This window comes from Phyllobates terribilis, unplaced genomic scaffold (assembly GCF_046119375.1).
Source record: "Phyllobates terribilis strain yellow unplaced genomic scaffold, ASM4611937v1 Scaffold_5__5_contigs__length_657084704, whole genome shotgun sequence".
NCBI classification, from domain to species: domain Eukaryota; kingdom Metazoa; phylum Chordata; class Amphibia; order Anura; family Dendrobatidae; genus Phyllobates; species Phyllobates terribilis.
In genome coordinates, this window is record NW_027362765.1 from 1,718,314 (window position 1) to 1,745,077 (window position 26,764).

At 44.0% G+C, this 26,764-nt stretch overlaps 1 protein-coding gene across 2 annotated transcripts; it reads left to right on the forward strand.

Annotated features, from left to right (window-relative positions):
* Positions 1-5,195: 5,195 nt before the first annotated feature.
* On the forward strand, positions 5,196-23,655 carry LOC141271690 (uncharacterized). Of its 2 annotated transcripts, XM_073681752.1 has the most exons (8): positions 5,212-5,280; positions 6,975-7,110; positions 16,574-16,713; positions 16,843-16,947; positions 17,030-17,153; positions 17,237-17,334; positions 17,531-17,621; positions 21,154-23,655. In XM_073681752.1, exons 3-8 carry the CDS (start codon positions 16,645-16,647, stop codon positions 21,942-21,944), a joined length of 1,278 nt encoding a protein of 425 aa, XP_073537853.1. In that variant the 5' UTR covers positions 5,212-5,280; positions 6,975-7,110; positions 16,574-16,644; the 3' UTR covers positions 21,945-23,655. The 2 variants fall into 2 exon arrangements, with proteins under 2 accessions (XP_073537852.1, XP_073537853.1); XM_073681751.1 differs by lacking the exon at positions 6,975-7,110 and having other exon boundaries at positions 5,196-5,280.
* Positions 23,656-26,764: the final 3,109 nt, after the last annotated feature.

Consider the following 26,764-nt stretch of genomic DNA (forward strand, 5'->3'; position numbering starts at 1 on the left):
CCCTGCAGTTGGTTGCAGAAGATCCCTTCGTTTGGCATTACAGACACCTTCTTAGCTGTATCACTCTAGGACCTAGCGGCTAACTCCTTCCTGCTAATTGACATCCTGGCCTGGGTGTTTAAATAGTTTTATTTTGCAGCAGGAAGGCGCCGGTGAGATTCACATGATACCCTGTGAAAGCTTGGAGCTCTCAGACCGCTATCTTCCTCTGTGGTGCTAGGAGGATGCTTGGAGTTATTACTCTTAAGTCGGCTAAAGCTAAGCTACTTTCCCTCGTGTTTGTCTACCTTGTTGTCTTTAGTCATTAGTGGGGATTGACTAGTGCTCACCCCCCGTTCCCTATACAGGGCCAAGCGCTAGAGAAATAAAGGGTTTAGGTGCGCGTGCGCGATTGATGAGGAACCAATATAGGGTCTATAGGGGAGACGGGGTGATTGTAGGTCAGCCTAGGAGGTCTCCACCCCCCTTTTCCCTAGTGTCTGGGCTCCCTTCTCCCATCTCTTCATGTTACATTAGTCTTTCCAACACCTTGCGTGGCCTCTGTGTAATCTCACTTGTGGTGCGGGGTTACGAGCTGCAGCATGTCAATTTCTCAATTTCTGTACCGGAGGTGCAAGTCTTGATGTGGAAACCTGGATAGAAAGTTTTAGGAGAAACGCAAAGGGTTTCACACAATTGCAAGTTTTGATCAAATCAGGGAGACAAGAGAAACACGACCAAATCTGTCTGTGTCTCAGGCTCATCTGCTCTCAGATGCCTGGTCACATATCTTTAGTACAAGCAAAGAGATAAGGAAAAAGGGGAAGGTATTTACAGGCTTTACCTAAAAAGGAATATTTAAGTTTGGGAAAAACAAGGTCGTAAATCATGGAAACTGTTAAATTCCTAGAAAACTGGTTCTACCCAGCTTTCTATGCCTTCTGTAACAAAGAAACCTAATACAAAGACATCTCTATATCAGAGACAACACCCTTTTATTTATGAATAACCCTTATAAAGCTAATATTAAAATACAAAATTATCAAAGATATATGAATTGTCTAAATAATGAAACTAAGCATAAATATTTACCATAACAGTCTTCACTCGTATTGTGACCAATAGCATGTCATTAGATGCGGTAAATCCGCATGTAACTAAACACAAGTGCGGTAATTAGAACGCAGCGTTTGGGATGCAGTGAAAATACGCTGCGTCCAAAACATTACCATTCCTGAATGTGGGCACATACAAGCAGAATTTCCAATGGCGCTCTGTAAGAGCAAGGAGCCTTTTTAGTGTAAAAAATGTAGGGGAGGGGAGTAGACTGAAACTGCATGGGGCAAATGACCCGACACACTATGTGCCCCTCCACCTTGGAAATTTTACCAACATCATGTCAAATGCCCCTGCACACTGTGCCCATGTATCATGTATTTATATGAACACATGAGGCAAGCAACATTTCTAAGATGAGGGGAGGCACACAGTGTGCAGGGGCATTGTCTTTATGTAGTTTCAGTTCACTCCCATCCCCCACATTATATACAATTTTTAGAAATGACAATGGCCCCCTGCCCTTTCCTACAGATCGCTGCTGGCTGCCTACTAGTAGGAAAGAGCAGGGGGCCAGTATCATTTTGTTAATATATATAACATAGTTTTTAGGAAATTAGGACAGAATAATACAGGCAGGTGAGAGCAGGGCTCAGTCAGGACTGAGGGGCTCAGTCAGGACTCCACTCAGGAGACCAGGCAGCAGCTCAGCTAAACTCTGGGTGTGTGGGGTGGGACCGCTCCTGTTCTGCAGATCAGATTGATTCCTGGCGCGTGGGAGACATTTCAACTTTTAAATAGATACTCTGTGTATGCTGGGTCCTCTCTGCCTGACGTCATGAGGCAGGGTGGGCCCAGCATCACATAAACCACCTGCGGCCGCGCCGGTAACACTTTGAGCATGCGGCCGATGCCAAAAAGATATGGGATTGAAAATTACAATGAGGCAATTCATGGGCCACCTAAAGCCTCGGGCAATAGCACAGATTGCCCTCATTATTATCTGCATATATATATATATATATATATATACACTACTCAAGAAAATAAAGGGAACTCTCAAATAACACATCCTAGATCAGAATGGTTGAAATATTCTCATTGAATACTTTGTTCTGTAGAAAGTTGAATGTGCGGACAACAAAATCACACAAAAATAATCAATGGAAATCAAATTTATTAACCAATGGAGGCCTGGATTTGGAGGCTCACCCAAAATTAAAGTGGAAAAGCACACTACAGGCTGATCCAACTTTGATGTAATGACCTTAAAACAAGTCAAAATGAGGTTCAGTATTGTGTGTGGCCTCCACGTGCCTGTATGACCTCCCTACAATGCCTGGGCATGCTCCTGATGAGGTTGCGGATGGTCTCTTGTGGGATCTCCTCCCAGACCTGGACTAAAGCATTCGCCAACTCCTGGACAGTCTGTGGTGCAACGTGACGTTGGTGGATGGAGCGAGACATGATGTCCCAGATGTGCTCAATAGGAGTCAGGTCTGGGGAACGGGCAGGCCAGTCCATAGCTTCAATGCCTTCATCTTGAAGGAACTGCTGACACAGTCCAGCCACATGAGGTCTGGCATTGTCCTGCATTAGGAGGAACCCAGGGCCAACTGCATCAGCATATGGTCTCACAAGGGGTCTGAGGATCTCATCTCAGTACCTAATGGCAGTCAGGCTACCTCTGGCAAGCACATGGAGGGCTGTGCGGCACTCAAAAGAAATGCCACCCTACACTATTACTGACCCACTGCCAAACTTGTCATGCTGAAGAATGTTGCAGGCAGCAGATCGCTCTCCACGGCGTCTCCAGACTCTGTCACGTCTGTCACATGTGCTCAGTGTGAACCTGCTTTCATCTGTGAAGAGCACAGGGTGCCAGTGGCGACTTTGCCAATCCTGGTGTTCTGTGGCAAATGCCAAGCGTCCTGCACGGTGTCGGGCTGTGAGCACAACCCCCATCTGTGGACGTCAGGCCCTCATACCACCCTCATGGAGTCGGTTTCTAACCGTTTGTGCAGACACATGCACATTTGTGGCCTACTGGAGGTCATTTTGCAGGGCTCTGGCAGTGCTCCTCCTGTTCCTCCTTGAACAAAGGCAGAGGTAGCGGTCCTGCTGCTGGGTTGTTGCCCTCCTACGGCCCCATCCACATCTCCTGGTGTACTGGCCTGTCTCCGGGTAGCGCCTCCAGCCTCTGGACACTACGCTGACAGACACAGCAAACCTTCTTGCCACAGCTCGCATTGATGTGCCATCCTGGATGAGCTGCACTACCTGACCAACTTCTGTGGGTTGTAGAGTCCGTCTCATGCTACCACGAGTGTGAAAGCACAACCAACATTCAAAAGTGACCAAAACATCAGCCAGAAAGCATTGGTACTGAGATGTGGTCTGTGGTCCCCACCTGCAGAACCACTCCTTTATTGAGGGTGTCTTGATAATTGCCAATAATTTCCATCTATCGTCTATTCCATTTGCACATCAGCATGTGAAATTGATTGTCAATCAGTGTTGCTTCCTAAGTGGACAGTTTGATTTCACAGAAGTTTTATTTACTTAGAGTTATATTTATATATACATTACAAACATATATAATATACACAGTTACTTGGTTAGGTGCCGCTCAGATGTTTCGCCCCCTGAGCTGAACCCTGCGCTGCTACACAGAGCAAATATAATATTATTTTCACACAACCAAATGGTAAAGAAATCAGTGAATCACCTGTGGGATAAGAACACCCGTTACACCCTCAGATGACTTCCCTGATAGGTACAGTGTACAAAATGGGGTCACTTTAGGGGGTTGTATGTTGTTCACACCTCAGGGGCTTTGCTATTGGCCCCCACAAGCGAGGACCAGGGCTGTGGAGTCGGTAAGCCAAACCTTCGACTCCGACTCCTCAATTTCCATGACACCGACTCCACGACTCCCTCATACATGGCTCATGTTTAAGTGATACATTTATGGTAGGACACATTTTTTCAGCTAAAAGTCTAGACCCTTAGATCATGAATAGGACAAACATTTATAGGACATTTCATAACTTTCCCAAATTCTTATGAAAAATATTCCCCACAAACTGCATTGAACTACTGTACCCAATTTATTACATATTTTAGGAGTCGGAGTCAGTCCATTTTATACCAACTTCAACTCCGACTCCACCAAAATGGGATCTGACTCTGACTCCACAGCCCTGGCGAGGACTGCCAAACACACACGTCTCTGCTCTGTACACCTCATGCACGCGCTGCTCCGCTCCGTACACCTCGTACACACGCGGCTCTGCTCCGTACACCTCATACACACACGGCTCCGCTCTCTACACCTCGTACACACGCGGCTCCGCTCCGTACACCTCGTACACACGCGGCTCTGCTCCGTACACCTTGCACACACACGGCTCCGCTCCGTACACCTCGCACACACGCGGCTCTGCTCCGTAAGCCTCGTACACACGCGGCTCTGCTCCGTAAGCCTCGTACACACGCGGCTCTGCTCCGTACGCCTCGTACACACGCGGCTCTGCTCCGTACGCCTCGTACACACGCGGCTCTGCTCCGTACGCCTCGTACACACGCGGCTCTGCTCCGTACGCCTCGTACACACGCGGCTCTGCTCCGTACGCCTCGTACACACGCGGCTCCGCTCCGTACGCCTCGTACACACGCGGCTCCGCTCCGTACGCCTCGTACACACGCGGCTCCGCTCCGTACGCCTCGTACACACGCGGCTCCGCTCCGTACGCCTCGTACACACGCGGCTCTGCTCTGTACACCTCGTACACACGCGGCTCTGCTCTGTACACCTCGTACACACGCGGCTCCGCTCCGTGCACCTCGTACACGCGCGGCTCCGCTCCGTACACCTCGTACACGCGCGGCTCCGCTCCGTACACCTCGTACACACGCGGCTCCGCTCCGTACGCCTCGTACACGCGCGGCTCCGCTCCGTACGCCTCGTACACACGCGGCTCTGCTCCGTACACCTCGTACACGCGCGGCTCTGCTCCGTACACCTCGTACACACGCGGCTCTGCTACATCCACACTGTAAACCCCTCCTGACCCCACACATAAACTTCAGCTCATCCAGCACCATGACAACCAGCACAGCAGAGTCCTGCATCCACTGAGGCCCCTGATCATGTGACCCCTGACTCCTCCTCTCCTGTGACCTCATCACAAGTCCTGTGCGCACAGAGCAGCCATATATGTGGTGGCGGCTCTGCAGGTGGAGGTATGTGGAGACCCCATTACTGGGCGCTGGGGGCATTAACCCCTTCAGCACGGAGACTCTTTTGGGGTCTTGTGTTGCCCCTTTATAAGAATCATAAGGTTTTTGTTCTGTTTCCTGTAATAGATACATACGACCCAACTATGGAGACAGGAAGGGAGGAAACGTATTGTTCTCATAGTACAGGGCCCCTTTACTGGCCCCACAGTGTAATGCCCCCATTATGCCCCTTATGCAGGATGTATGATGCCCCCACACAGTGTAATGCCCCCATTATGCCCCTTATGCACGATGTATGATACCCCCACACAGTGTAATGCCCCCATTATGCCCCTTATGCAGGATGTATGATGCCCCCAGACAGTGTAATGCCCCCATTATGCCCCTTATGCAGGATGTATGATGCCCCCACACAGTGTAATGCCCCCATTATGCCCCTTATGCAGGATGTATGATGCCCCCACACAGTGTAATGCCCCCATTATGCCCCTTATGCAGGATGTATGATCCCCCACACAGTGTAATGCCCCCATTATGCCCATTATGCAGGATGTATGATGCCCCCACACAGTGTAATGCCCCCATTATGCCCCTTATGCAGGATGTATGATCCCCCCACACAGTGTAATGCCCCCATTATGCTCCTTATGCAGGATGTATGATGCCCCCACACAGTGTAATGCCCCCATTATGCCCCTTATGCAGTATGTATGATGCCCCCACACAGTGTAATGCCCCCATTATGCACCTTATGCAGGATGTATGATGCCCCCCACAGTGTAATGCCCCCATTATGACCCTTATGCAGGATGTATGATGCCCCCACACAGTGTAATGCCCCCATTATGCCCCTTATGCAGTATGTATGATGCCCCCACACAGTGTAATGCCCCCATTATGCCCCTTATGCACGATGTATGATGCCCCCACACAGTGTAATGCCCCCATTATGACCCTTATGCAGTATGTATGATGCCCCCACACAGTGTATTGCCCCCATTATGCCCCTTATGCAGGATGTATGATGCCCCCCACACACTAATGCCCCCATTGTGCCCCTTATACAGTATGTATGATGCCCCCACACAGTGTAATGCCCCCATTATGGCCCTTATGCAGGATGTATGATGCCCCCCACACACTGTAATGCCCCCATTATGCCCCTTATGTAGGATGTATGATGCCCCCCACACAGTGTAATGCCCCCATTATGCCCCTTATGCAGTATGTATGATGCCCCCACACAGTGTAATGCCCCCATTATGCCCCTTATGCAGGATGTATGATGCCCCCCACACAGTGTAATGCCCCCATTATGCCCCTTATGCAGTATGTATGATGGCCCCACACAGTGTAATGCCCCCATTATGTCCCTTATGCAGTATGTATGATGCCCCCCACACAGTATAATGCCCCCACAGTACCACCTGAGGTCTTGCAGTTGGAATAATCCCTCTGGAGTTGGTTTCCCTTTGCCTGCTCCCCTCCATGAATACCCTCGAGCATGTATACAGGCATGTAGGGGAGCAGGCCTTACTAGATATCGAGGCTTTGTACAGTAATATACCGCATGAGGATGGTATCAGAGGAGTAAGACGTTTCTTGAAATTAAGGTCAATAGAGTGTAGCAGACATAATGACTTCATGAACGATCTTCTAAAATTCACTCTTACTCATAACTTCTTTCTTTTTGACAGGAAGTACTTACCCGAGCTCAGGGGTACAGCAATGGGGAGATTCTGTGCCCCCTAGTATGCTAACCTATTCCTGGGCTGGTGGGAGGAATCCACAATATTCAGGGATGATAATAAGTGATGGCATCCATATATTGGGGTATGGTACAAATATATTGACTACATTTTTATCACCTGGTCAGGGACGAGTGAACAATCTTTTGAATTTGTCGGGGAACTCAACATCAATAGAGTGGGCCTTAGATTTACATCTGAATTTATTGTAATAATAATTTTTATTTTTATAGCGACAACATATTCCACAGCACTTTACAATTTTAGGGGGGACTTATACAGACAATACAGACTTTACAGAATAAGCATAACTCAGATATTAAAAGGAGTGAGGGCCCTGCTCGCAAGCTTACAGTCTATAAGGAAATAGGTAAAATGTACATATATTGTATAATACTGCCTTAATATACTAAATAGGGTAAGTATATAACACTACATGAACTGGTCGCCAGCCAGTATGTGTACAGTACAGACAGAGGCTATTCAGTGCATGGATGGTATGAACATGATTTTGAAGAAAATTTTAATATGGGCCAAACTGGGACAGTTAGATAAGTGTGTTGAGGTGTTACGCCAGTCTAAAGAAATGGGTTTTTAGGGCACGCTTAAAACTGTGGGTATTGAGAATTAATCGAATTGTCCTGGGTAGTGCATTCCAAAGAATTGGTTCAGCATGTGAGAAATCTTGGAGACGGGAGTGGGAGGTTCGGATTACGGAGGATTTTAGTTTTAAGTCATTAGGAGAACGGAGGGCACGGGTAGGGTGGTAGACTGAGACGAGGGAGGAGATGTAGAGTGGTGCTGAATCGTGGATAGCTTTGTGGGTAAGAGCAATAAGTTTATATTGAACTCTTTACTGGATGGGCAATCAGTGCAATGACTGGCACAGGGAAGAGTCATCGTTGTGTCGGTTGGTGAGGAATATGACCCTGACAGCTGCGTTCAGGACTGATTGGAGATGGGAAAGTTTAGAATGAGGGAGACCGATAACTAAAGAGTTGCAATAGTCCAGACTAGAATGAATAAGAGCTACAGTAAGAGTTTTTACTGACTCAAAGGTAAGAAAAGTTCTGATTCTAGAGATGTTTTTGAGGTGTAGATGATACGAGCGAGGAGATGTGAGGAGTGAAGGAAAGATCTGAATCAAGTATGACCCCAAGACAGCGGGCATGTTGCTGGCGAGTAATGATGGAGTCACAAACAGAAATGGCAATATCGGGCATAGGTAGGTTAGTGGAGGGAGGAAATACGAGTAGTTCAGTTTTTGACAGCTTCAATTTTAGATAGAGGGAGGACATAGTGTTAGAGACAGCGGAAAGACAATCACTGGTATTTTGTAATAATGCAGAGGTGATGTCCGGAGAAGAGGTGTATAATTGGGTGTCATCAGCATAGAGATGATACTGAAAACCGAATCTGCTGATTGTTTGTCCAATAGGAGCGGTATATAATTAGAAAAGAAGGTCGTCTAGGACTGATCCTTGAGGAACCCCGACAATAATGGGAAGGGGAGAAGAAGAGGAGCCGGCAAAAGACACAGTGAAGGAGTGGTCAGAGAGGTAGATTCACAATGCTGCAGAGAGATCCAGGAGAATCAGCAGGGAGTAGTGACCATTAGATTTGGCTGTTAGTAGATCATTAGAGACTTTAGTGAGTGCAGTTTCAGTAGAATGTAAAGAGCGGAAACCAGATTGTAAAGGGTCAAAAAGGGAGTTATCTGAGAGATAGTGGATTAGACAGGAGTGGACCAGTTGTTCCAGGAGTTTAGAGATGAAGGGAAGATTGGAAACAGGTCTGTAGTTAGCAGCACAGTTCTGGTCAAGGAATGTTTTTTTAAGTAATGGATGTATGCTGGCGTGTTTAAAAGAGGAGGGAAAAATACCCGAAGAGAGGTAGAGGTTGAATATTTTAGTTAGGTGAGTGGTCACAGCTGGAGAAAGGGACTGAAAGAGATGTGAGGGAATAGGGTCACTGGTGCAGGTAGTAGGACGAATGGAAGCAAGGAGCCTTGTCACTTCTTCTTCCGTGACTGGTTCGAAGTCAGAAAATTAGCAAGTTGCTGTGTGGGAGGGAGGAGCATGCATAACATTTGGGGATTGGGAGAAAATTTCTTGTCGGATATGGTCAATTTTTTCTTTGAAATAATTGGCCAGATCATCAGTGCTGAGGTCGGTGGTCGGGGCCTGTGCTGTTTAATTAAGGAGAGAGTGAAAAGTGTCAAAAAGGTGTTTAGGATTATTGGACCGTGAGATGATGAGGTTGTTAGGCTATGTGCCCACGATGCAGAAATGAAGCAGAAAATTTCCAAACGGCATGAATTTATATAGTGTGACCGTAAAAATAAAAAAATAAAGCTATACTTACCCCCGATCCTCCGCCGCGTGTGCTGTCGCGCTCGTCCTGGCTTCTGATTGCCGGCATCTCGCGAGACAGCCTGCGGTCACATGACCGCGACGTCATCTCAGGTCCTGGAAGGAGAAGCGCTGCACGGGCCGCCGGACAGGTGAATATAAACTTTATTTTTTATTTTATTCTTTTTTTCACAGGTACAATGGTACCCAGGTCTGGATGAGAGTCTTCTCTCCTCCAGAACTGGGTACCATCCGCACATTGAATCGCATATAATCCGCGTGTACAAATGTACAGACGCGCATTATATGCGTCTCAATGCAAGTCAATGGCGGCAATTCCGCTGCGCTTCCGCAAAATTAATGAACATGCTGCGGATTTATGAGCGCTGCAGAAATGCTGCGGAAAAATCCGCAGCATGTGCATTGACATTGCGGAATGCCATTGGGGACCATGGGGTGCGGATTACCATGCGTTTTTGATGCGTTTCCGCTGCGGAAACGCATGAAAAACGCATCGTGTGCACGCAGCCTTAAAGTAGGTTTGTTTGGAGAGGTGAAGGAGTTATAGGTTTTAAGCATAAATTTATAATGGAGGAAATCTTCGGCCAGATTAGATTTTCTCCACAGCCATTCAGCATACCTGGAGCACCGCTGGAGATAACATGTTTGCAGCATGTTCCAGGGTTGTCGCCGTCTGTGCCGAGTTGTTCTCTGTGCAGGTGGTGCGCCTTCATCCAGGGCGCATTGCAATGTTTCGTTATAATGCTTCAGTGCAGAGTCAGGGCATGAGAGGGAGGAGATTGGGGCCAATGATGATTGCAACGTTTTCAGAAATTTCTGGGTGTTAATGGCATGTATATTTCTATAAGTGTGGAAAGTGGGGGGTCTTGAGCAGGGTGACAGTTCTTGACAGAGAATGAAAGAAGGTTGTGATCAGAGAGCGAAAGAGGAGTTAGTAAAGTCATGTATTGAACAGAGCCGGGCAAAGATCAGGTCAAAGAGTATTTCCATCTTCATGTGTAGGAGAATTAGTAAGCTGTGAAAGGCCGAAGGAGGAAGTTAGCGATAAAAGATGAGCGGCAGATGGGGAGAGGGAATCGCCAATTGGGATGTTAAAGTCTCCCATGATTAGTGTGGGGATCTCATAGGATAGAAAGTTTGGAAGCCAAGTGGCAAAGTGATCGAGAAACTGACGGGAGGGGCCCGGAGGGCGATACACAACTGCCACTCACAGGGAGAAGGGCCGGTAGAGTCTGACTGTGTGGGTCTCAAAAGAAGGGAAGATAAGTGAGGGTACTGGGGATATAACCTGAAAAGTACATTTTATTTAAAGGAGCAGACCAACACCAATTATTACCAGTTGCCTTTGCTATATGTACTGATCAAGAAAGATTGGAATGGGACCCTAGGGACACTCATCTACCATAAACCTTCAAGCACTAATAAACTATTGAAGTGGGATAACCACCACCCCATCCCCATAAAAAGAGGAAAACCCAAGGGACAATTTTTACGGTTGAGAAGGTACTGCTCAAATGTCACAGATTTTATTATACAGGCAATAGACCTGAACATCAGATTCAGGGAAAAAGGGTACTCTTGGTACATTTTGGATTCCGTATCATCGTTTGCAGAAAAATGGGAGAGACAGACACTCCTCCATACCTAACCAAGAGACCAAGAAGAAGATTGAACAACACGAGTAAGAAAAACTTACGACAATCAGAGTGACTGTATCTTTCATATCCTCAGAAAACACTGGGATATACTTGTGGCTGACCCGGCCCTGAGGGGTGCTGTGGGATCTACTCCCACAATAACTTTCAGAAAGGGTTGGTCAGTTAGAGACCATTTAGTGCATAGTTTCTATAAAAAACTTGCATCCAAGGGGACTTGGCTAGATAGAAGAATCTGTGGTTTCTTTAGATCTGGAGAATGTTGTACATGTAATTGGATGAGACAATGTAAATCTTTCTCAAGTTCCTCCATGGTTAAATTATTTTTCCAGTGGGATTATTCCAACTGTAAAACCTCAGGACTAGTAGATATGGCCACATGCACCCGCCCCCTAGAATATGTAGACTAGATCAAGAGGGTGTCTAGGATGAGAGTAGGGGAGCATTTGGGCGATATACGCCATGGTCGGTAGATCCCATTAGTGAGATACAAGAACAGTGTATATTGTGGTGAAACCGGAGATATCTCCTTTTGTATCATTGTGGTGGTTAAACCCAATGTCAGAGGAGGTGATCACAATAGATGTATCCTCAAAAAAGAAAGTGAGCGGATTTTTAGACTGCATTCACTGGCCTCTAAGGGACTCAATGAGCAAATTTCCTATACCTGTTTGATGTGAATACAGTCCCATTCTGGATTATAATTTTGGATTGTAAACTCTACCCATTGCTACTCAGTTCCCTGTGAATGGGGTTTACATATTGTGTCTGAGCTTCTATATCAGAATTATTTCTTATCAATTATATTCCACTTATACTATTTCATAATTAACAAGTGTGGTGATCCTTGTGTATCTCTAATTGTGCAATAGAGGGGAAATTTGATCATTTCGGAATATACTGTGGGCCACCATCCCAGATTTGTTGTAGTGATAAAGTAGATCTACATTTCTATTGCATTATGGGATGTGCAATACTTGTTTTTAGTCTCCCATGGTGCTGATCTCAGACATAGGACTTTTCTATGTTGGTGGAATGCAATCCAAAACCATTATGCGCTCCGGCGTGGAACGCATGCTTCCGGACATGTGCATTCGCAGATAGGAGACCGTGATGCACTCCGGCATGGACCGCACATGTCCGGGCACGTTGGAGCTTTCTTCCGGCCTGTTGTTTTGAGCTGAATTGCGGGGAGTACTTGAGAATTTATTTTTGTTCCGTCTTTAGTTGATCCCACTGATGCATCAGATAAGTCCTCAGAGAATTATAATTAGAGGAACCCATGGACACATTAGGATTTGTGAAGCTGACCTCCGCTCTCCTCTATTTCCTTTGAATTTGTTGTGTGACCTGTATTTCAGAACAGTGGCTCTTGGTTTGTTTCATTTCCATGTGTAAATTGAATTTGACTCGTTGTCTTTGATATCTCTTTCAAACTTGGTTTTTTTGATGTCTGAGATCGATCCTCCAGACTTTGTAAATTCTTTTACATATTTTGTTTGAGTTTTGTATCCAAAAAGGCTTCTACACTTGGCGGAAAACTTTCACCGAGTTTTTTTCAAGAAACAAATATCAAACGCCATGTGACTTGGTTATCCTATAAGGGTTTTTTTAAATGTGGACATACACCCTGTAAAGCATGCAACTATGTTAATAAAACCGACACATTTGAAGAAAACCTAACGGGACAGCAATTTGCAATACACAATTTCATCAATTGTACCACTATAGGGGTCATCTATTTAATAGAGTGTATAGAGAGTTACCTGCAATATGTGGGATGGATGTCAGATCTGCAATAAACCCGTATTAGAAGACATTTATCTGATGCAATCAATCCCACAGCATTAAACCTGTCTGTGGTTTCGAGATGCTTTTCACAAAAACATAAAGGGGATATCAGATCCTTCAGATATTAGGAATAGAAAAGTCTTATAAACCATTAAGAGGTGGAGATATGAAAAGAAAAATCTTAAATAGAAAGTTATATTGGATATTTAAATTATACACTAGAGCCCCACAGGGAATGAACATCAGACAGGATTAATATTACAGTACAATTAATTATATTTGTTTTTGATTTCCTGTGATTTTATTGAATGTCTCATGCATGAGTTGTATTTGTGTATTATCTTTTTCTTCCATACAATACAGGGTTAAATTGTCTGAGAAGTGCTCAGTAATCAATGGACACCCAGGCGTTGGAAAGGGAAGGATATAAAAGTATCACAGAGACTCACATGTTGTAAATCAAGAATAAGCATTGGTTTGGTGTGTGGGCACTTGGTGGTATGCCATCACAACAGTGTTTATGAATTCACAATAAATGTGAGGTTTTAACAATATAGACAATGCTGGAGAATCCATCTCTCCTCCTTTCTCTACTTGAACCTTGAAATTTCCCTGTGACGATACAGGGTAAAATCTGAATAAGCCAGGCGATTAGATTTGTTCAGTCAAGAGAAATACACTATCTTGTTGTGTTGACTTACAAATGTATTTGTATTTCTCTTGCTGATCAATAAGGTCATAGTATTTGTATAACCCTTGTAAGGTAGCGCTTTTCATCACGCTGGGGGACACTCGCTTCACGGGGTCAATTATAGCACACCAGCCACGTTTTCCGGTAACACGACATCCAGCAGTTTATTACACTTCATAACTGCACATAACATAGTCCATCTCAGTGGCTCACCGGCATGGTTATACACATAACATCCAGGAGACCTTTCCAATTGCAGACATGCCCGCTTGGCTCCAGTTACAGCCTTCAGCAAAGTAACTATCAATGTCCATATAACACACTGCTTCACCTTAGTCGTGTGTCAGCTGCTTTCTTCAGGCTAGTAGGTTCCCATACACAGGGACGAGGCTTCTTGCCTCACCAGGCCTCACTCCGTCCAAGGCTACTGGCATCCCCCACACCCAGAGATCCAGCCTTCGCCCTCCAGGACTACACAAGGCTTCACCAGGCCTGGCTCTCTCTTCAGGCCTCACCAGGCCACACTAGGCCTCACACTAGGCCACACACTCCCTGGACCATTACAGTAATGCTGCAAGCCACTGCATTACACCCTGAATGCTGAATTCTATTCATTTGGAAACATTCATGTTTACTATGCTAATGACAAATTGTACTAAGTTTCCTGAAAGTTAATTTACAACAGCCCCTGTGATACCAACTATGTAAATAGATTAGCTCAAACAATGATAGGTGATCCCTGCACCTTTACCTCTTTTACCTGGGCCTGATGACCTGACACAGATGTAAATATAAACAGGGATGTCTGTAGTGCTGTAGACAGAATGAGACTTGGGACAGAGAATCAAGGAACATCAGAAGGACTTTGGAAGGAGAATGGGAGACATCCTTCAGGAAAGTAGATGGATTGCATGTCATCTAAAGAGACACAGATTTGTATTCTGCATGATTCTAGTCTAAGGGTATCGACCTTGACTGGAAAGATTCCATCGCTACTTTTGGGGAGTCCAGGAGAGGACGAAAAAGTCACTTGGCCCCATGTATATGTTTTGGGGTTGCTAGGAGGGACCCACCAGTCGCCTAGAACCCATGGAGGCATTTGGAGTTGCCAGGAGGGACCCACTGGTCACCTGGCCCCATGAAAAGTCTCGGAGAGGCCAGGATGGGACCATCGGGTCTCCTGGTCTTGTACCTCGATGGACTGTTGGCTTCTTAATCTTGTTGCTACCTTCTCTCTGTGGGGGGCCGCCAGAAGCAGGGGGCCACTGGTAGAGGTAGTCGGCCCTGGAAGACTTCCAAAGTTGCAGCTGTTCTGTCCCAGGTGGGTGGAGAAGGAAGTGTGAGACTGTGTAATGTTGTACAATTTTGGGTATTTGCTGGGACTGTTCTGTGTGTTTATTGTCCACTTTGTGGTTCAATAAAGTATTGCCACGCTGTTTTACCCTCACCCTGTGTTGTTTGAGTAGCATTACGCCCATGGAAGACCCCTGGTCTTCACAGTCCCTGACCAGGGCGGTTCCATGCGGTGATCTTCAGACAAGGTGGATTGAATAAACAGTGAGCTGACCTCCCTCTCCATTTTACCATTATATGCAAGTTTTCCCTATAGTGACGAATATTTATTTTTGCTAAAACTGTGATATTTTCACTTTAAAACTTTTTTTTAAACTTTTTTATAAACTTTATACAACTCTCATTAATGCGATCATATAACACAGAAGCCTCTGATTGCTCAGGTGATGCACTGTACTACTGTAGTGCCGTGTATTATCACTGCCTGTCAGTGTAATACTAACGGCCCCATACACATGAGATAAGTGTTGGCTGAACGGTCATTTGGCAGACGGCTATCTCTCCAGACTCCCCCATACATAAATATTCCAGCTTTCCTGTAATTTGTATGACTGACTGCATCTGTAGGGAGGCCCCCAAATACATTATATAGACTACCAAAATCAGTGCTTCCATGCAACTTTAGTCTAATGTTTATGGAGGCGTTAAAAGGTAACTTATGGAACGCTGCCTCTGGCCCGGCCTAATAGACTTTCGTACATTGCAGGCCCAGACACCATAATTAGGCATTTAAGTATTGTAGCGACTAGTCAGCCCCATACTATTGAGTACTTGGGGGAGAAGGGCATTCAGCCGAACTCTGTCACACCTTCTTAGATGCCATGTTTGCTTTTTGCAGGAGCAAGTGGTTAAACTGCCAGGGATTTTATTGCAGCCGCACCCATGCCATCCCTGCGGTGTACATCTATGTTCTGGTGCCCAAAAGAGTTCATATATAAACAAAAACAAATGTTTAACGTGTTAAAAAATGACAAAATGTGTCTTCTGCTTTTTGCATGTTTTTTCTTTTTACAAGAATTGTTGGTGACAATTTTCTTTTGAAACATTTTAATATCTGCTCTTTTTTTCTGGGGGTTTTCTTGTAATATAGGAAAGCCTAAGGCCAGAAATAAAACCCATAATACACTATACATGTAGACTTTAGTATCAAATCATTTCTGCCCTCGGTGTTTGTGCAAACAAAACAGCTTTTATAAAAGCCTCAAACTTCTGTGTGTGAATCAGACATGAGATCTAACTTGATGGAAGATTACAGTTCGGGGAAGACGGGAAACATTCATATAGACAGCCGGTGGTGATGTAGTCAGTGACGGACTGTGGCCAAATATGGTTTTAGATCCGTAGTGGAAGATGTTGCCTCATCATGAAGTAGTTATTTCTCACGTCACGTGTAATGAATATCTCCTGCAGTATTGCTAATACCGATTCCAGTGTCGGAAAATGAGATGAGAATTAGCTTTATGGAAGGTGAGTCTATGAGAAACTTATTCAGCTGCAGACTCCGAGGAAGAAATTGCTTGTTGTCTGTGGCCTAAAATATAAAGGTTTTATTACTAGATGTAAAGAAAAAACTAAATACTGTAAAATAATAAATCTCCTCCTATGTTTCCCCTTATTATCTCCAGTAATTTTATTATTACACAGGATTTTTATGATGTTCCATCAGCTTATCTTTTTCTCATTCAGATCTCTAAAATACCGGATCATCTCAGTGAAGATTGTCTATATAAGAAAATTTTCCTGATTTATCCAGGAAAATGATGAACAAGATGGTGGAGAGGATATTACACCTCACCCTAGAGATCCTCTTCCGGCTTACTGGAGAGGTGAGAGATTCTGATGACGTCACATTACATCATTCTAATCTATGGGAATAACAGATGGACAGAACTGGAGAGGTGAGGACTCTGGAAATGTCTGCAGTGAGATTTATTAATGTGTCTCTCCATAACCAGAGATTAATCATGGGGCCTCCATCTCACCCCCTGATACATGAGGACATCAATGACCAGAAGATCCTAGAACTCAACTACAAGATGATTGAGCTGCTGACTGGAGAGGTGACACTGCTGGGAATGCTGGGACATTATACAGTAATGCTATGAAGGGATTGGGGGATGACGGTATCATTGTATGTGTCAGGTTCCTATAAGATGTCAGGATGTCACCGTCTATTTCTCCATGGAGGAGTGGGAGTATTTAGAAGGACGCAAAGATCTGTACAGGGACTTTATGATGGAGGTTCTCCAGCCCCTCACATCACCAGGTAATAGACAGGACTAAATACACACGGCCTATAATTATCTGTATGTAAAGAATGAATTCAATCCCTGTATGTGTTTCCTCCAGATCTGTCCAGTAAGAGGACAACACCAGAGAGATGTCCCCGTCCTCTTCTTCCACAGTACTATAAACAAGAAGATCCCAATGTTCCTCAGGATCATCAGGTAGATGGAGAGAAGGTGTCATGAGATCTCCCCTATGATGTGTAGACGGCTGTAAAGGTCTTGTCTTCAGTTTTGTTTTATCCACCATTATTATGTTTTATATTTGTGTTATGAGAACGGTGGAGATGGCAGGATTAGAGCCGATCAAACTTGTGACTTCTCCGTCTGTCTTTGACTTTTATAATATTTGTTTCAGGGTGAAGATCTGACCCATATTAATGCTACAGAGACATATGTGAGGGGTGATGAGCGGTGTAAAGAGGAGATTCCTACATATGACTACCCAGGTGAGTAGTGATCACTAAATGCAGAGAAGTCACAGATTCTTCTCAGTCATCGGCTGTGGCTGCTTTATCGGTGGTGTAGTCCGGCCGTATCACAATCGTGTTATCACCATTTTGCCGCTAGACCACAACATTCTCCTCTGTCCGAAAATATTCAAATTACTTTGTGTAATTGGGAAAGCCCTTTTCTGTAGAACTTACAATCTGGAGGATCCACCTCCCCCTGGGATTAGGAGACACTGACCGTTACCTGCCCAGATCTATAAACTACAAAGCCAAATGACAGCGTACGTAGAATGTGCTCACAAGTTAGAAAATCACTTGAAGAAAAATATTATGATGGACCTGTAAGAGAAAGCGGAGGGTAATGATGCTGTTGGCTTCCTAGAACCCTGATATCTTATTGGATGAATCTACCTTCTCTCCCTTCTGTGCTGATGAATGTGCTCATATGGTCCCTACAAGACCAGGTCCAGTCTTTCTGGCCAAACTTCATTTTTATGATTGACAACATTAAATGTGCAGTGAGGCCAAGTGTGAATTTCTGTACAATAACAGCAGAGTTTCCCTTTATCCTGACTGTTCAATTTCTTTTAAAACCGACTAACTTCAAACAGGATTGCAATAAAGGAAGAATTTACAATTGTTTGGTGGATTTTATTTTATTAATCATAAACCACTATTTAGAGATGTCATGGATACATAAATTAGTATAAAACCAAGGGTTAAAAATAGACCATTTGGTAAGTCCTCCAGGGATCCAGAGCTGTTTGGGACCTGTAGTAGGATATATAAGGACTGTAGTTACTGGCCTGTATAGATTAGTTGCTTTTTTGTAAAGCTACTGTGCATGTATTTACCTTGGATTGCGAGAGGATCTTACTGGATAATGAAGAGGAGAATAGGAACGGGATAATGGATCTTCTTATTAAATAAGATGTTGGAATGAATGCTGTAATGAAAGAATTTTCAGTAAATAACAAGCTCCATCTATAAAACCGCTTTTTAAATGGCTTACATAGAAAGCACGAACCTAGATGTTCAATAAATACCCAGGGGTGTGCCAGGGTATCGATTCAGACCATAGGTTCTACCAGTTTTATAAACCAGAATCAAGCCTCTATAACCCCACAGAGGCGTATACTCGTCCCCCTGGGGCACACCCCTGGGTATTTATTGAACATCTAGGTTCATGCTTTCTATGTAAGCCATTTAAAAAGCGATTTTATAATCGAAGGCAAGATGAAGCTTGTTATTTAATGAAAATTATTTCATTACAGCATTCATTCCAACATCTTATTTAATAAGAAGATCCATTATCCCGTTCCTATTCTCCTCTTCATTATCCAGTAAGATCCTCTCGCAATCCAAGGTAAATACATGCACAGTAGCTTTACAAAAAAGCAACTAATCTATACAGGCCAGTAGCTACAGTCCTTATATATCCTACTACAGGTCCCAAACAGCTCTGAATCCCTGGAGGACTTACCAAATGGTCTATTTTTAACCCTTGGTTTTATACTAATTTATGTATCCATGACATCTCTAAATAGTGGTTTATGATTAATAAAATAATAAAATCCATCAAACAATTGTAAATTCTTCCATTACTACTCCCTACAATCCTCACTTATCCTCCTCAGTACATCAGCGCAGTGGTTTTATATAATTGATTCTATTCCCCTAGTGGTTTATGGTGACACAAACCATTTGCAGCAGACCTACTGAGTTCACTTACCAGCGCCCCAATTTTTAGATAGAATTGCAATAAATATTACACCTGTGCCATGATATATCTCTAAGCTGTGCGTGGCTGATGGCTGTAATATACATTTATTCACGCCTGCAGGAGATGTGTTGGCATGGCTCCAGCCCTGGTTTCATGGATTCACTCCATGTCATAAATTCCATTATGTTTTCAATCCTAAGGAATTCAGATTACTGCACAATCTCTCCTGAAATGGGGGCGCTAATACTTTCTCTACTCTTCTGGTCAGGACTCATAGTAGCTCCAATGGTCCACCATATATGAGTGCGACTCCAGTTTAGTGTTGGATTTCTCCCTTCATACATACGTTGTTGTTGGGGATGTTACATGTTTATATATTCTTTCTTTTTTTACACCTTCATTCTGTATGATGGTTTCATTGTGGTGGGATCGGCCGGCCTCACTTATGTGACTCTGTAACTCCCTGGTAGTCTTTCAAAAAGATCTCCATTGCCTCTTCCAAATGCCCGAGATCTAAATTTAAGACACCTCAGCTCTGCACTATTATAAAAGAGTTCACTTTAAATGTCTAATATTTCTTCTTGAAACTCATCTGACAGAAAATATTGTCTCTTACGATAGTTTAGATTGCCAAGAGCCACCGAGCCCCATACTCTAATTACCCCAGAGAGGTTTCTCCACTTGTTACCTGTTTTTCTCTGATGGAGACTGTTCAGTTTGATCGCTTCAGTAGATGTTTTATTGTCTATCATCACAGTTTTTGACTTCAGTAATCCTCTGATTTAACCCCTTCCTGCAGCCAGTTTTATGATTCTAATCAGACCCATTTTTCATATTTGACGTGTGTCACTTTATGTGGTGATAACTTTGGAATTCTTCACAAAAGATAATGGGAAACAAATGGACCTTACAAATTATTTTCCAACTTATTTTGAATCCGACAATACCCTATATACGGTTGTACACTACTGTCTGGGCACATAGCAGGTTAAGAAGGGAAGGAGCGCCATTTATCTATTAGGAATGCAGATCTTGCTGAAATAGTTCCCAGACACAATGTATTGGGGGAGCTGGTCTTGGTCACCTGGAAGCTTAAAAGATGGCTACCACAAACAGGCTTGTCACTATCTACCCTGTTTACAGATTTCACAAATTACTTTGCTCATCACCCCTCTACATGGATCTGGACCTACACAGAGACCCCAAGGTTTGGGCTACGGTGTTACCGGCTATTCAGTGGAGTGAGATGGGAAGAAGAATAGTCATGTAGCTTAGTCAGAAAATAGCAGAGAAAATACAAAATCAGAAGACACAAGAGTAGTCAGTAAATGGGCCGAGGTCACAACAGGAAACAAATACACAAGCCGGGAGCTGAGCACAGAGTACTGACCCAGAGGAGAACAAGGCTGTATCTGGCAGCTTCCGGCAATATGCTTCCAGCTTTAGTAGGGTGCGGTGCTTTCCAATTGGCTGAAGCAGGGAGCAGATTACTCCAGCTGGACAGCACACACACCCATACTGTCAGACTCGATGGTATTACAGGTACCAGCAACCCTAATCTTAGTGGCTGGACAGAAGCTGTACCTTTAACTCCTTATTTGGGAGGCAGAATGAACAAACAGTTGAACACCACGCTCCACTGCTTCATCCTATGAGGTTTTCTATTAGATAGTCATTGTCCTGGTGAATAAGTGATTTTTTTTATATAACTTGCCTTTTTTACAGACAATTTAAGTAGAAATGTTCAAAAATATAAAATTCAAGGATTTTTTATTAAAAAATAATAATTGGTTTTATTCTTGGCAGATGACTGTACCCGGAGATCAGAGGGACAGCTGACATCCTCAATTTTCAAATCCGATGACCTTGAGATCACACAGGATACAATTCAAGTGAATGCCATTACTCCAGATATACCATCATCCCTTCACAGCAAAGATCTGTCATCTGATCCTTTGACACAGGTCCTGTCTTCTGATTTATTACCGACTCCTAAGGAAAATCAAAGTCACAAAATAAGCATTAAAAAACAAACTGCTCCTAATGCAAAGAAGCCATTTTCACATTCAGAATATAGAAATAGTTTTCCTCTTAAAAAGTCTTTTCTTAAACATCAAAAAATTCACACAGCGAAGAATAGATTTTCTTGCTCCAAGTGTGGGAGATGTTTTAATCAGAAAAAATGTCTTGTTAGGCACCAGAGAACTCACACAGGAGAGAAGCCATTTTCCTGTTCAGAATGTGGGAAATGCTTTACAGAGAAATCATATCTTATCACACATCAGAGAACTCACACAGGAGAGAAGCCATTTTCATGTTCAGAATGTGGGAAATGTTTTACAGTGAAATCAAATCTTAACAAACATCACAAAACTCACACAGGGGAGAAGCCTTTTTCATGTTCAGAATGTGGGAAATGTTTTACAGACAAATCTACCCTTATCAAACATCAGAGAACTCACACAGGGGAGAAGCCTTTTTCATGTTCAGAATGTGGGAAATGTTTTACAGACAAATCTACCCTTATCAAACATCTGAGAACTCACACAGGGGAGAAGCCTTTTCCATGTTCAGAATATGGAAAATGTTTTAACTAGAAATCTGATTTTGATAAGCACCAGAGAATTCACACAGGGAAGAAGCCTTTTTCATGTTCAAAATCTAGGAAATGTTTTAACCAGAAAGCGCATTTTGATAACCACCGGAGAACCCACACTGGAGAGAATGCCGCAACTACACCCAACTAGTCTCTGTACAGACAAGAAAGGCCCTAACTGCACAACTAAAAACGCCACCACAGACCTAACTCCCTAATTAGTCGTTGAGGAGTTTGTCATACCTCCTGAGGAACCAGAGGGGAGGCTGCAACAAGGGGAAAGGAAAGTATGAAGTAAAATACGAAAAACCTGAATGAGAAACAAAAACACATTCATATAGGGCAAAGAAGGCAAGCTAAGGAGAACGACAAATAAAAGGAACAAGTATAATCTCCCAGAAACCTAACATTGTTAGAATTAAAAGGTACTGGGAGGGAAAGCAAACTGACCGGGAGGATAGTTTCACCTTTGTGGTGAAACTTACAAAATTCATCCTCACCAACTGTAAATGTAAAACCCGTCCATTTATAATGACCACGGACAAGATAAAGATTCCCAACTCACATCAGGACCACAAGATCCCAGGTACTTTCAGCTGCATAACGTCTAATGTAATGTACGTAATTATATGTACCAAATGTCCAACTGGGGGTCTGTATGTAGGGCAGATGGGGCAAAAACTTAAAAGAAAGATGAATTCTTATCGCCACACAAAAAAAGAAAAGATGAATAGATCTACTTGTGTCCACACATATTTACGGCCACAACTGCTTCTCCCTTTCCCATACTGATAGTTCTGCTTCACATCACTTGTCTTATCTATTGCATTATTCCTGTGCCCTGTTGTGTATAAATATGTGACTCTTCAGATTTTGTGTTATACTATGTCTGATGAAAGACCTGAGTAGTCTCGAAAGTTTACTGACTAATGGCTAACTGAAAAGATGGTGATGGTATCCTCCACTGAGGACTCTCAAATTTTAATATTTTTATCCATACAGCAATTTTAAGATCTCTCCACAGGTGTTCAATGGGATTTAGATCCAGACTCATTGCAGGTCAGAACTCTCCAGCACTTTGTTTCCATCCATTTTCTGGGTGTTTGAGGTCATTGTCATGCTGGAAGACCCATGATCTAGGACACAAACCCATCTTTCCGACACTAGGCACTACATTGTGACCCAGATTTCACGATGCCTTGCACATAGTCAGAGGCAGCAAAACAACCCCAAAACACCTTTGAACCTCCACCATATTTGACTGTATGGGTTGTAAATTTATTGATTATGCTGCGCACCTTCTACAAAGGAACATGCGGATCTCTAAAGATGGACTTATAACCTTGAAATTATTGATATTTTTGAACAATTTTGGTTCTCAAGTCCTCAGACAGTTCTCTTCTCCTTTTTCTGTTTTCTCCATGCTTAGTGTGGCGCACATGCATGCACACAATGAAAAGATTGAATCAACTTCTCCCTTTTTTATCTGGTTTTAGTTGTGATTTTCATATTGACCACACCTGTTACTTGCCACGGTTGCGTTTGAACAAGCTTCACATGCTTGAAACAAAGTTGTTTACCCACAATTTTGGCAAAGTGCCAACAATTTTGTCCGGCCTATTTTGTGTGAAATTATGTTCAATTTGCTTTTTTTTCTCTGTTTTCTTGTGTTGTTCCAATACACACAAAGGAAATAAACGTGTATAACAAAACTTGTAATTTCAATAATTTTCTGGGAGAATTACTTCATTTTCTGAAACAATTTCAAGGGATCCAACACTTTGACCATGACTTGTTTTTGTTGCTTTTTTAATATGTTGCAGCGTATCATCCTCTACGTGTTCAGCTATATTAGGAGGCTTGTAGCAAAGTCCAATTAACAGCTTTGCATTATTACCATTTCCATGTACATTACCCATACAGATTGTACATCAGGGATGCAAAACTCAAAACTTGCAGAGGGCCAAAATGATAAACTTTGACAAATTCGTGGGCCAACCAGTATACAGTATAATGGGCCCCACATACTCCTCCATACATAAGAAACAAGAGGAAAAAACTTCAAGTCAGAGTCCCATATAATAGTGAAAAAATTACAAAATTTTATTAATTATAATTTATACAGGAAAAAAATATGAATCACAGAAACAGTTAATAGTAAAACAATGGAGGATCACTAATGAGGAGCATGAGACAAATTAACATGATTCTTTTCTGATGTAAATACATAATTGGGCTGCCAAAAAAATAAGAGTATATTGTTAAAATGCAGTGAAGCATTCCATAAAAGTGCAGGTGCTTATGAGGTAGGTCAGAAGTAGTTGCTATATAAGAGGTTAGTCATACTGCTGTCTATATATAGGTACTAATCTAGATGGCTCAAACCGGGGATAGCAGATCTTTATAAGTGGTATCAGTGCCCTGACCTCTTAGGCTACAGGGTAAAAGTACACTGCTCAAAAAAATAAAGGGAACACTCAACACATCCTAGATCTGAATGAATGAAATATTCTCATTGAATACTTTGTTCTGTACAAAGTTGAATGTACTGACAACAAAATCACACAAAAATCATCAATGGAAATCAAATTTATTAACCAATGGAGGCCTGGATTTGGAGTCACCCCCAAAATTAAAGTGGAAAAACATACTACAGGCTGATCCAACTTTGATGTAATGTCCTTAAAACAAGTCAAAATGAGGCTCAGTATTGTGTGTGGCCTCCACATGCCTGTATGACCTCCCTACAACGCCTGGGCATGCTCCTGATGAGGTTGCGGATGGTCTCCTGTGGGATCTCCTCCCAGACCTGGACTAAAGCATCCGCCAACTCCTGGAAAGTCTGTGGTACAACGTGACCTTGGTGGATGGAGTGAGACATGATGTCCCAGATGTGCTCAATCGGATTCAGGTCTGGGGAATGGACAGGCCAGACCAGAGCTTCAATGTCTTCATCTTGCAGGAACTGCTGACACACTCCAGCCACATGAGGTCTGGCATTGTCCTGCACTCAGAGGAACCCAGGGCCAACCGCACCAGCATATGGTCTCACAAGGGGTCTGAAGATCTCATCTCGGTACCTAATGGCAGTCAGGCTACCTCTGGCGAGTACATGGAGGGCTGTGCGGCCCTCCAAAGAAATGCCACCCCACACCATTACTGACCCAATGCCAAACCGGTCATGCTGAAGGATGTTGCAGGCAGCAGATCGCTCTCCACGGCATTTCCAGACTCTGTCACTGTCACGCTGTCTCTGCGTACAGGAGGTCAGGGGCCTAAGCTGACCCTAAGCTGGGGCCCTGACTAATCCCTCTACCTGGAGGTACTGTTAAAGGTACAGAGGTCCAGGCCACCAGCGTAACCCCTACCTCCTGAGGATCCCTGCACCTCAGTAATCTAGTCCTGAGAAGGACCCCGATCACAACAATAGGGGACAGGAAATAATATGCCAACACTCAGTACTTAGACGAACGAGACAGTACAAGGGTCAAACCAAAAACCACCTTGCATACAAAAACTACTCACAACAACAGAGGGAACACCAACGGGAAAGGAGATAAATGATAAAGCGAGGAAGGGAAAAACTACACCAAATACACTTAGCTCAGAACTCCAAAACACCACGATCCGCTCTGTTTGTCTGTATGAAATGCTTTCACCGACAGTTCCCTAACAGACCGGCAGGCATTTGAAGGAGTCCCACTACAGCAGCATTGATTGCAGCTGGGCGAGGCTGGACCTCGTCTAGCACAGAGAGAGAGAGAATTAACTCCCTCACTGCCGAAAAACACAAAGCACCAAAAACTCAGCTTCGAGAAGTCAGGCTGTGTAATCGTGACGATCTTCGTGGCGACACACCCGTGACAGTACCCCCCCTTCTACGAGGGGCCTCCGGACCCTCAGGGCCAGGTTTATCCGGGTGAGTCGTGCGGAAGGCCCGAACTAATCGGTCTGCGTTAATATCCGACGCAGGAACCCACATCCTCTCCTCAGGACCATACCCCTTCCAATGAACCAGGTACTGAAGGGACCGGCGATTAAAGCGTGAATCGATGACCCTCGATACCTGGAACTCCAAGTTACCATTGACCACCACTGGAGGGGGAGGTAAAGGTGACGGTACCACCGGCGCCACATACCTCTTAAGCAACGATCTGTGGAACACGTTGTGAATTTTAAACGTAGGGGGGAGGTCAAGACGGAATGCCACCGGATTAATTATAGAACTGATCCTGTACGGCCCGATGAACCTGGGACCCAGTTTCCAGGAGGGAACCTTAAGTTTTATATTCCTGGTAGACAACCATACCCGATCGTTCACACTTAGGTCCGGACCAGACACTCTCCTCCTATCAGCCATACGTTTGTATCGGTTCCCCATAGTATTCAGATTCTTCAGCACCCCTCTCCATACTGAAGCGAGTGATGAGGAAAATCGTTCCTCCTCAGGAACCCCCGAAGAGCCCCCCCTACTGAAAGTACAAAACTGGGGGTGAAAACCATATGCCCCAAAAAATGGGGACTTACCAGTGGACTCGCTCCGCCTATTATTAAGAGCAAACTCTGCCAGAGGTGAGAAAGAAGCCCAGTCCTCCTGGTTCTCTGACACAAAACACCGGAGATATGTCTCCAAGCTCTGGTTCATACGTTCCGTCTGACCATTGGTCTGAGGATGAAAAGCCGATGAGAACGATGAATGCATCCCCCGCCGTGTACAAAATGCCTTCCAGAATTTGGACACAAACTGAGACCCCCGATCTGACACCACCTCGGAGGGTACCCCGTGAAGCCTCACAATCTCCCCAATGAACACCTGCGCAA

Excerpts from the sequence above, each read along its gene's own strand:
- LOC141271690 (XM_073681751.1), top strand. The coding sequence starts at position 16,645 with ATGATGAACAAGATGGTGGAGAGGATATTACACCTCACCCTAGAGATC. Across the intron at positions 16,948-17,029 it reads TTGAGCTGCTGACTGGAGAG|GTTCCTATAAGATGTCAGGA; the intron begins GTGACACTGCTG and ends TGTATGTGTCAG. Across the intron at positions 17,154-17,236 it reads CCAGCCCCTCACATCACCAG|ATCTGTCCAGTAAGAGGACA; the intron begins GTAATAGACAGG and ends TGTTTCCTCCAG.